We start from the raw sequence: 12,400 nt of genomic DNA on the forward strand, positions 1-12,400 counted from the left end.
ATACGTACCTCATCTTTATCCATTGATCAGTCAATGGACATTTGGGCTCTTAACATACTTTGGCTATTGTTGATAGCGCTGCTATAAACATTGGGGTGCATGTGCCCCTTCAGATCAGCATTTTTGTGTCCTTTGGATAAATTCCTAGTAGTGCATTTGCTGGGTTATAATTTTTTGAGGAACCTCCACATTGTTTTCCAGAGTGGCTGCACCACTTTGCATTCCTATCAACGGTGCAAAAGAGTTTCCCTTCCTCCGCATCCTAGCCAAAACCTGTTGTTCCTTCCACAATTTTCTAATTTTGTAGACTTAATGTCAAAACTTATGAAACCTTTGAAAAGTCTGATTCCTGTGTTTGTGATATAGATACATGTGTCTCTTGTACTTTCAGGAGGGCATGACTTTAGGTAGGATGCCTGGGTGGCTCAGTTGTTTGAGGATCTGACTATTTTGGCTCAGGTTGTGATCTCATGGTTGGTGGGTTTGAGTCCCACTGAGTGTGGAGGCTGCTTGGGATTCTCTGTCTCCCTCTCTCTGCCCCTCTCCTGCTCATGCTCTGGCACACACATGCTCGCTCTCTCTCTCTTTTTCTCTAAATAAGCTTAAAAAAAGAATGGTGGTCAATGCTAAGAAATTAAGATAGGTTAGGTTTTGGCAATTGTGATCCAGTGTTATGAATAATGATGAACATTTGTGTTTTGATTATAATTATTTGCCTTATTCTGGAGCCTGCTTCTGTGTCTCCCTCTCTGTCCCTCTCCCTCTTGCGCTTGCTCTGTCTCTCAAAAATAAACTTTAAAAAAAATTACTTGCCTTTTTAACTTATATGTTATATTTCAGTGTGTTGTGGTGCTTGTTGTGTTTGTTATATGAGTGGGATAAGATTTCACTTAAGTAGGGGTGCCTGGGTGGCTCAGTCAGTTGAGCGTCCGTCTTTGGCTCAGGTCATGATCTCACAGCTCCTGAGTTCGAGCCCCATGTCAGGCTCTGTGCTGATAGCTCAGAGCCTGAAGCCTGCTTCAGATTCTGTATCTCTGTCTCTCTCTGCTCCTAACCCACTCACATTCTGTCTCTGTCTCTCTCAAAAATAAACAAACATTAAAAAAAAATAAAAAAGATTTCACTTAAGTAATTTCTGGTTTTAAAAATAAGATGGGGGGCACCTGGGTGGCTTAGTCAGTTAAGCTTCCAACTTCGGGGCAGGTCATGATCTCACATTTCGTGGGTTCGAGCCCCACATCAGACTCTGTGCTGACAGCTCAGAGCCTGGAGTCTGCTTTGGATTCTGTATCTCCCTCTCTTTCTGCCCTTCCACTGCTCACACTCTGTCTCTATCTCTCAAAAAGCAATAAACATTAAAGAAAAAAAGTTTTAAAAATAAAATAAACTACCCTGACGAAATATAAAGAAAAAATATAGAAGCAAATTTAGCTTTTCTCAGTGTATATTAAAATATGATTATTCTGGGGCGCCTGGGTGGTGCAGTCGGTTAAGCATCCGTGAGTTCGAGCCCCGCGTCAGGCTCTGGGCTGATGGCTCAGAGCCTGGAGCCTGTTTCCGATTCTGTGTCTCCCTCTCTCTCTGCCCCTCCCCCGTTCATGCTCTGTCTCTCTCTGTCCCAAAAATAAATAAAAACGTTGAAAAAAAAATTAAAAAAAAAATATGATTATTCTGCTATGTGAGTCAATATTAACACAAGATTCCAAAATGCATCTGCATCAGTAACTCTGAAATGTTTGTATTTTCTGTTTAAACACTTTTATTTTTACTTTTACACTTTTAGGTTTGCCATCAGAAAGATAATGCTCTTGGAATTTAGGTGAGTTTAAAGACAAAGTTAAAGATGGAGTATACCTTTTTTATTATTCTACTATAGTTAATATACAGTGTTACATTAGATTCAGGTGTACAATATAGTGATTCATCAATTCCAACTCCGTGCTCATCATGACAAGTGCACTCCTAAATCCCCATCATCTATTTCACCCATCCTCCCACCCACATACCTGTATCATCTTGAGCAAATCATTTACTCTCATAGCCTCGATTCCTCATCTGAAAATGTAAAGAATGGGTTTGGAGTTTGCTGTTAGTTAACTCCCAAAATAAAACATTACTGTTAAAAACTGTGGCAAGCCAGTGATATCTCTGAGGCATGTGGCAGAAACAAATATACACTTATGTATTCCAACTATTGCACAAAAATTCCCATAGATAAAACCCTGGTAAAGGTGAGTTCAAACTCCCAATTACAAAGCACATTAGGATAAGAATCAACTATAAGCAAGTTGAAAGAACAGAATTCGTTCTCCACCCTGCCCACCCAGGACCTGAGATAATTAAATAATTTATATATACCATCAAATAGTATGTTTAAAGTTACTATAAGTATAAAAGAAGAAATTGAATATGTGAACATGGAACAAGATGCTAAAAATGGGTAGATTTGGAGAAAATGGAAGTAAAAACGTTTGAGATTTAAAAATTCAATGGACAAATTAAATGCAGGCATACCTTGGAGATATTGCAGGGGCATTTCCAGACCACTGCAATAAACCAAGGCAGACGTGTTTTTTGGTTTCCTAGTGCATATGAAAGTTATATTTATAGTACCTATATTATAGTCTATTAAGTGTGCAGTGCCATTATGTCTAAAAAAATTTACATGCCTTAATTTAAAAATACCTTATTATTAAAAAATGCTAAACATCTGAGTTTTCAACAAGTCATAATTACTAATCATGGATTACCATAACAAATATAACAATAATGAAAAAGTTTGAAATATCCTGTTGCCAATTTTTTGGTAAATCTTACTACCAAAACGTGACAGACACAAAGTGAACAAATACTGTTGGAAAAAATGGTGCTAATAGACTTGCTCAGTGCAGCATTGCCACAAACGTTCAATTTGAAAAATGCAACATCTGCAATGAATAAAGCAACGCACAATAAAACAACATAGGCCTGTGGCAGATTAGACACAGGTAAGAAGGAAATTAGTGAATTGGAATATAGGAAATTAATTAGATAATAGCAAAGAGAAATAGGGATGACAATATAAAAGGAAATTTAGAGATACAAAGGCTAAAATTAGAAAGTCCAATCAATTTCAGAAGAGATTTAGAAAAGAGGAGTAGCAATTTAGAAGAGATGGTGGTTGAGAATTTCTACAGTTGAAATATGGGAGTCTTAGATTCAGGAAGTACAGTAAATTCTGAATAGAGCAACTGAAGAGTGGCAAAGATGGAATGAAGATCTTACCGTATGCTAGAGGGGAAAAAAAACATAAAGAATGCATAGATTGTAGATTTCTCAATTGTAGCAATAGAGAATGGAATAGAATGAGACTAATACAAGAAAAAAATCACCAACAACCCAGAAACAATTGTATAACCAGCTAAACTATCATGAAATAAAGAAATTTCAGACAGATAGATTAACGCTAACAGACTTGTTGACAGACGTTCTGAAGGGCATAATTCAAGAAAAAGGAATTTATACTTGTAAGAGAGGAATGAAATGAAACTTTGTGCATATTATTTATGAAAGAGCACTCAGGTATCTTACTTGGAGCCTCTTGACCATTATTTCAGATAAAATTCCACTTACTCAGTTTTCAAGATTCTTCTGAATAAACTAAGTATTGCTAAAGATAGACCTGTGGAAATACTGATGTAAGCATAAGAGGAAGTAGAAAAATTACAGTGCTATAGAGGAGTATACACACTTAACTATGGGTGGGTGTGCGTGCATGGTTGCATGTGTGCATACGTACGTACACACATATGTGAGTGATTGCAGCATGCATGTGGAGTGATTTAAAGTGGGAATAAAACACCTTGCTTTTTTTAGTGCTTGAGGGTATTTTAACCCCTGTATAAAAATTGATGTTTATAACTACCCTGAATGATTAAAAAAAAAAAAAGACTTAAGTTGTATTTTAGAAATTAGAAATACTTAAATTTCTTGAGGAATATTTTCACCACAGTCTTAAAATAAGAATTTTGGTATTTTAAGAGGAAAATCCTAGTTGCCTTGTAAATTGACTTATGTTGAATATACCTAGTAAATTAAGTATTAAAATTAGCTTCTTTTTGATTGTTAAATCTCTTTAGTTTCTAGAAATCAGTTGGTCTTCGTATGAGGTAGTATTAAGGTCTTAGATACATTTATCTGCTGAACCTGCCCATTATATCATTTTGGCTTTTTACTTCACAAAGAGACTTAGATAGGGAATATCCAGTGTTCTGAGGGTGATAATTACATACGTTAGTAATCTTTGCTGTCTTCCTACCTTGAAAGTGTAAACTCTCATTCTACAAAGCTGCAATTGCTATATATAAGTTTGTAGCAGGTAGGGACCTAGATTATAGGTAAATTTGTGAAGGATTCTCAAGTTACATAGTTTTTTAAAAAGTTTTCAGAAAGTTTTAGATAATTAACGCTTTTCCAGGCAAGTGACATATAGTGAGTGGTGATAACTAATGAAATATTCTGTGCTTTTTTACTCTTCACAGCCAGTATCTTGAAAATTACCTCTGGATGAATTATTCTCCAGAGGTGTCCAGCAAGGCCTACTTAATGTCAATCTGCTGTATGGTGAATGAGAAATTCAGAGAAAATGTCCCTGCTTGGGAGGTAACAGATTTAAATTACTTCGTAGCTTTCATACTGTGCTCACTTTAAGCGATTAAAGAGTAGCAGAACTTTTTACTGATAATAAATAATGCTTTTATATATTTATTTTCTAGGTTTATTTATTTTGAGAAAGAGAGAGAAAGCGAGTGGGGGGAGGGCAGAGAGACAGAGAGAATTCCCAGTTGTCTCTGCACACTATCAGCACAAAGCCCTCCATGGGGCTCGAACTCATGAACCCTGAGATCATGATCAGAGCTGAAATCAAGAGTCAGACACTTAACTGCTGAGCCACCCAGATGCCCCCAAATAATACTTTTAGAACAAAACTTCACCCAATAATAAAGTAACGTTGAGAAAAAAATGGATACATGAAAAATGCTATTTTTTTGTTTCAATACATTGTTCAAACTAATTTACTATGAACTGAAAAATTATGAAAGTGAAATTATTTTTGTTTTGTGCTTGATATGAAGAATGGCATGGATTATAAAAACTTTTGCCTGAGATTAACATGAAGTTTGTATTATTAGCACAAATAGTGCTCAAATAGGATAATATTTTTCAGTGTCCTTTTTCACAACAGGGAGTATATATTTGTAGTTTTACGTACAGTAATGTTGCCAACGTAACGACAGATGTTTATATTGTAATTTCAGTTTTCTCTTTATCCCTGATTTAGAGTCTGCTTTCCCTTTTAGAAATTTCTAATAGACATTTTTTCTTTGTGCTAGTGTAATAGAGGCTTGTTCAGTAGAGGTCCAAAGTCTAGGTTTTCTTTGGCTGCCATAAAATTGTCAGCTCATCAACTCTTTTAAATAAAAAAAAGGCATGGGTAATTGTCATCTTTTTGTGGCAATGGTCTCTGAATTAAGAAAATGTTAGATTCTTTAAGATAAACCCATAGATCCTTCTCTCGAATATTCATTAAATAAGTGCCATCTTTGGGCAGATGAGAGCCCAAAGTAAACTGTGCTTTGTGTACTATTGAAAGGTCTTGGGTATTTCTTGAAGTTTATTCAAGCTACTATAGGAAGGGAGAAGGAAGATTTTTTTTTGAGCTAAACAATGACGTGATCAGTTCGCATGTTAAAATGAGCATTTTGGTGATTAGGGCTTGAAAAAGAGAAATACAGATTAAGAAAAGAGGTTACACACAGATTTTCTAGAAAGTAGAATTGACTGCATTTCATAGCTGAATAATTAGTATTAAGGAAGGGTGTTATTTTCAATAATTTTCCAGACTTGGGCAACTGAGTATAATAGATGATTCTGCCATTTACCAAGATAGGTAATCATAGAGGGTTGAGAAATACTCTGAAGGGTACAAAATTGTTGAATTGAGTTTTGGACTTCCTGAATTTAGATTGCCTTTCAGTTATCTAGATGAAATTGTCTAGTAGGCAGAGGAATCTTGGGATCTAGGGTTAATGAGAGTAATCTGGACTGAAGATATATATTTGGAATCATTAGTGTGTGGTCTTTGAAGTCATGGGAGGGAGAAAAGAAGAATGGGGCTAGAACCCTAGGATAGTGCTGTGTACGCAGCAAAAGAGGAACCCTCAGCACATTGTAGAGGGCTAGGGTAGGGGGCTGGTAAGATTCCATTGTCTTTGATAGCGATCAAGATTCAGGGGAGTGCTGGGGTGGAAGCTTGTAGAGAAACAAGTACATGAAAGCAACTAGTGTATACCACACATTTGGAGCACTTCTCTATGAAAGAAGAGGGATGTGGAAGTAACTAGATGGGGGGCATAGTTCAGTGAGGAACTTGAATGTATTTACCTAATTTACTTTTTTAAAATATTATTTTCATGTTGAAAGTGAAGAGCTAATACAAAGCAGGAGAGGCTGTCATTGAGAGTCATCAGTGGGAAACTAACTTTTCCTAAAGATTTTGTTTTTCTTGCTTTAAGTCATAAGAATTAAAACATTTCAGATTCTTAGAAAACGAAGACTAAGCTAAATATGAACATAATCCATAAAAGAAAAAAAATAAAGGAATTAAAGCCATTATTTTAGGGGCACCAGGCTGACTCAGGCAGAGCATGTGACTCTTAATCTTGGAGTCCTGAGTTCGAGCCCCACGTTTGGTGTGGAGATTCCTTAAAAAAAAAATGAAAAAATAAAAATATTTTTAAAAACAAGAAAAAAAAAACCCATTATTTTATTAGGTGAAATTTTCTGCAACTCTTTCATGATCTTGCCAGAAACCTGTATTTGACTTGCTACTATTAATTATAAATAACCAAATAGTCTTTTTTGCAATTATTTGCTTTTGTTAATAGACTTCTAAAGAATGACCATTTTTTTTTTTAAGGGAGAAAAGAGAGGGCTTGCAAGCCATTTCAAATTAAATTTTTATTCTTTCTCTCTTCAGACTTTTAAGAAGAAGCCAGATCACTTCCCATTTTTTTTTAAGTGTATCTTGAAAGCAGCATTAGCTGAAACTGATGGTGAATTTTCACTCCATGAACAGACGGTCTTACTGCTTTTTCTTGATCATTGCTTCAATAGTTTGGTAATTTTACTTTATCTTTGGGGGAAACTCAGATTTTCTTGGTGGTGGTGGTGGTGGTTTTATTTTTTATTTTATTTTATTTTTTTAAGTTGAACATAAATGAGATTACCTCTGTAGCCAACTCTTCATCCAATGGTAGTGGGGAATATGGATAATGCCAAAAGCTTAATTTTAGCCACTTCTCAATAAAAACATTTTAGAAGATCCATTCACTTTTTAAAATAGATTTGTACTGGATCTCTCCTTTTTTCTTAAGAAAAATGGTAATAGGAACGGAAATTCTCCAAAGATAGAGCAGCAAAGAATCTGGTTTTTATGAACTTTGCATAATGAGATCTGTGCCATAAGTTGCACACAAAAACTACCTTTGTTACTTTTTCGTCCTGCTTCATGGCTGGCAGGCAAGAAGGAGAGTTCTAATTTGAGTTCACTCGATTAGGTGCAGTTTTCATCCTTCTAAAGAATTAAATATTTACAGTAATTAATATTTCATTTGTAGTGCTCTGCTGTGGTTATCTGAAGGTCTATACCTATTTATTTAAAAATAAGTACTACTGAGCTGAGAGTGCATTAGACCCATGCAGGAGAATGCATAGGGTTCTTTCTTATCCTGAAGACTGAATGTTGATAGATGGGTAGTTATTGCTTGTTCTAGGTCCTGCCTCAAATGAATCTTGTAAAGGCATTAAAAAAAAGATTTATGCCCCCAGTGGATGCCACTATTACCTCTAGCATTGATTAAACTAAACAACGTCAATGTAAATATAGACATGATTATCAGAAATTAAGCAAAAACAAGATGAAATTAGTATTAGTAGTTTGGTACTTGGTTTAGTTAACTGAAAAACTTGTTTATTATTGAAATACTTTATTTTTTTCAACATGCCATCAGTACTTATTATTTGTGGTAGTTAGGTCTATGAGGCAGCTGCCGACACTGAATTAGCTAAAATTGAACCATTGCTCCTAGGGAGAATAAAGGGTTGGGTTCCTACAAGCCAATGTCACAACATTTCATCATTCCATCAGTACATAATCTTGTTTTATGTGTTTCTGTTTAAAGATACCTTATGTAATATATATTGTTGCTTTATTGACATGGAACTCATGGCCAGAAACACTATAACTTAAGTATGAATGAACCTTCTGTAATACACTTATTTTCTGTATAAGACACATCACAGCCTTCTTGCACATAGGAACACTAACCAGCACTTCAACCATGTGCTTTACAATAGCAAAATCACCAACAAAAACCATAAAAATGTGAGAAAGGTAGCACTGAACAGACACACAGAAAAGGATGCTTCTTTATAGTATGAGAGCTGAAACAAGAAGGTGGATCATTACCTTGTTCACCCCCAGCTGAAAACCTCAAGTCTGTAACCACTGCATGTTGGGCAACTTAGCATTTTTCACTGATCTGTGCCACCCTTGGACAGCACTAGGCGTATTGAATTTGGGGTTACAAATACATATTTGTGAATAGATGAACTCGCAAATACAGAATCTGTAAATGATGAAGATTGTATCTTTTTTGAAAAGTATTAAGCTTCTTAATATTAAAATATCATTAATTTGAAAGTATTGGTGGCATATTTTCACCCTGGGACTTAAAAAGACAGTATTTCCTTATGTAAAGATTTAAGTTAAAATACTGATGTGTGTATAAATTTGTTTTCTTTGTGCCTTCAACAGGAAGTAGACTTGATACGGAGTCAAGTACAGCAGCTAATCTCCCTCCCAATGTGGATGGGCTTACAGCCGGTAAGTATCTTCAGAAACTTAGGCGTATGTGTGTTACAAGTGGAAAATGTGGTTTTAGACTTTGTAGCTTTAACATAGGTATAAAATGGTGGCCAAAAACCCCTTTTCCTGTTTACAAAATGTATTTATTATGCATTAATTTGTCATGGATGCAGTTTTTTTCAGTTTTAAAGTTTTTATGTATCTGCAAGCTAGTAGATTTCACCTCATGTCAGTATTATAAGGTAAAATAAGATAATATCTGTGGAGTTCATAAAGGAGGGGGATAAATTTAGCAAACTATGGTGATTATTTCTGCGTGTGCCTTTGGATGAGACTAAATATAGACTAGAATATTTTATTTTCTTAGATTAGAATGTACATATAGCTATAAGAGAAGGTCTGGATTATGTTTAATGACTTCCTTTTTTTCATCAAATCCTTATTGGATAATATGTGCCTGTATCAAAACCCAATTAACTGATCTTGGGGAGTAAAGTTACAACTGTCAAATTTTAGTATAGTACTTTATTCAAAATACCATTTCCTGCATATGGGTTTTTGCATAGAGCCAAATATGCAAGCTCATTCATAGGTACCGGCTGATGGTGATGAAAACAGGCATATATAAATAATTAGTGCTAAGCTAATTATTTAGTGCTAAGTTAACTGATAAGTGCCATTAGAAATAATGTAGTCATATGGACATTTCCTTGTCTGCTTGTGACAGCTGTTCCTAAGTTCATTGTTTTAGACTCATTTTTCAAACTTCAGTGATTTTACTAATAAGTGTTAATGCTCATATTTTTCAAATTTAAATCCTTCATTTTAGAAATAAGGAATTTAATTGATTATTGAGCTTATGACCTTCATAAGAAAAGGCAGTTTCTTTTTTTTTTTTTTTTTTACATTATTAGTAACAATTGTTAGAATTAAATAGTTTTTTTAAAATTAGAGTTGTTAGTTTCTTAGTTTTCAGGTTTTGTCGTGTTGCTTTCAGGTTTTATCCCATTGCTTTATATTGTATTCACACATTAGAAAACTAGCTGATAGTTGATCTAATATTTACCTTTGTAAACTTTGAGGTTACTGGTGATTTAATATCACATCATTCTTTCAGGCACGATTGGAATTAGAATTAAAAAAGACCCCTAAGCTAAGAAAATTTTGGAACTTGATTAAAAAGAATGATGAAAAGATGGATCCAGAAGCAAGAGAACAGTATGTTGCCAAAATTTTGTTCCACATTGGTTTATTGTTTTGGTTGTAAGTCCTAGATGATGTTGATTGGTTTGTTGTTTCCTTTATATAGGCTGAACTAAATAAATAAGAAGTGCTCTTACTGTCGTAGGAATATTTTTCATAAAGGTCTAAAGGGGGAACCACAACATCACCATGTTTTTCTTCTTTCTCTTCTCTCTGCTCCAGTGATAAGTATATCATTGATCCTCTCCCTGCCTCTTGACCGTAGTTTGTCTGTCATGGATGTTTTTCAATTTTCTGCACAATCTTCAAGCTATCAATCAACTTTTCTTTCTTTTTCTCACTCCCTTACTCTTAATAGTGACTTTTATACACTCCAGCCATCATTCGTTTGTTCATTCATTCATTCATTCATTCAACAACTAGTGAATGTTTATCATTTTGCCAGGTACTCTTCTAGGTATAGGGGACATAATAGAGAATGAAATGGAAGTAGTTCCTGTTCTGTGGAGCTTACATTCTAGTTGGGGGCAGATAGCACCAAAAAAAGATCAATTATATAGTATATTAGATGGTCATACATGTTAGGGAGAAAAATAAGTCAAGTATAAGGATTAAAGAAGCAGGTGAGGATTATGGTTTCTTTTAATAGTACTATTTATTATGAGTTGGGGAAGTCTGATAGCAAGTATTTATTTCACCACACAAAGTGCTATTAGTAGGAAACGGGAAGGATCCACATACTCTTAAGAGGCTTTTCTCTCTCTCTCTCTCTGCGAGGCTAACTCGGTGACTAGTGCAGCAATACCCCTTGCACTGTCTCCATCTTTAAAATCTTTTTTTTTTTTTTTAGTGTTTATTTTTGAGAGAGAGAGACAGAGCATGAGTGAGGGAGGAGCAGAGGGAGAGGGAGACACAGAATCCAAAGCAGGCTCCAGGCTCTGAGCTGTCAGCACAGAGTCCGACGTGGGGCTTGAACCCACGAGCTCTGAGATCATGACCTGAGCCAAAGTTGGGCACTTAACCAACCGAGCCACCCACGCACCCCGTGTCTCCATCTTTTATTGCTCTTTTCCATTCACTCCTTTTTTTCTGCATATGTATATATGCTGAAGACTCCCTTCCCTTGGACCTATGATGACTTTCTGTTTTTTTCGTATTGTTTGATCCACTTTGGAGAGTACTCTATACATGTGTAGCTGGTAATTTCATGAGTATGGATGAGATTATTTAGTGAGATACATAAACCATGAAAAGAGGGTTGAGGACAATAAGAAATGGAACCTGGAGTTGTGCTGGTGGTTACTGAAAATAGGAAGAACTAAGAAAAGCTACATGTCAGAAAAATGAGTTTGGGTGGGTGGGAGTGAGAGCCACGAGGAGAAAATATTAGGGACAGAGTAGGAAAATTCCTTCTTTAATTTCCAACTCTAGTCTCATTATTCATGGTGTCTTCCCACCCAACAGCGTCTTGATTAGACTAATCACATGGCATCTGCATTACTTGACTATTTTTTCTTAAACCTACTCTTTCTTAAACCTATTTAATCATAAATCTCTCTGGCCCTGTCTTTGAATAATTCTTTGCTGTATACAGTTGACCCTTGAACAGGGCAGGGATTAGGGGCACTGGCCACCCTCTCATACAGTCACAAGTCCTCATGTAACTCATGACTTCCCAAAAACCTAACTGTTAATAGTCCTCTGTTGACCAGAAGCCTTACTGATAACAGTTGGTGAACACGTATTTTGTATATTTTGTATATCATATACTGTACTCTTACAGTAAATTAAGCTTAGAGAATAGAAAATATTGTTAAGAAAATCCTAAGGAAGAGAAGATATATTTCCAGTACTGTGCTGTATTTATTGAAAAAATCTGCATGTGAGTGGACCTATACATTTCAAACCTGTGTTGTTCAAGGGTTAGCTGTACTTCTGTTTGCCATGAACTCCAGTTTGGCTTAAGTAATATTCATTGTTTTCCCTCCTAAACTTAATTTTCTGGCCAGTTTCTCTTAATTCTTTCAGAAATTGGGCTTAGAATATTCCAGTCCTTTGGCCAGCAATTTATATCCAGTCAGCCAATCCTGTTGATCTTTTGTCCTTCCTCTCTTTTGCCTGTTCACACTGCTGTCATCTTAATTCAAGCCTCCAGAGCCTCTTGGCTAAAGCATTACAATGAATTCCTATTTGATGTTTCTTCCAGCTTTCCCACAACAATGAGCCTAACTAGCCATCTTCATAGAAAATTTTGTCGTTTTCCCGTATTCACAAGCTTTGCCTATTCAC

General features: G+C 35.5%; 1 protein-coding gene across 1 annotated transcript in view; it reads left to right on the top strand.

Moving 5' to 3' along the window:
- AQR (aquarius intron-binding spliceosomal factor) overlaps positions 1-12,400 on the top strand; it is a 104,315-nt gene that overhangs the window by 19,073 nt on the left and 72,842 nt on the right. The window contains exons 5-9 of the mRNA XM_015066413.3: positions 1,784-1,819; positions 4,521-4,641; positions 7,019-7,159; positions 8,858-8,926; positions 10,026-10,126. Coding sequence (XP_014921899.1) covers positions 1,784-1,819; positions 4,521-4,641; positions 7,019-7,159; positions 8,858-8,926; positions 10,026-10,126 — 468 coding nt within the window. The remainder of the gene's footprint in view (positions 1-1,783; positions 1,820-4,520; positions 4,642-7,018; positions 7,160-8,857; positions 8,927-10,025; positions 10,127-12,400) is intronic.

This window comes from Acinonyx jubatus, chromosome B3 (assembly GCF_027475565.1).
Source record: "Acinonyx jubatus isolate Ajub_Pintada_27869175 chromosome B3, VMU_Ajub_asm_v1.0, whole genome shotgun sequence".
Classification (NCBI taxonomy): domain Eukaryota; kingdom Metazoa; phylum Chordata; class Mammalia; order Carnivora; family Felidae; genus Acinonyx; species Acinonyx jubatus.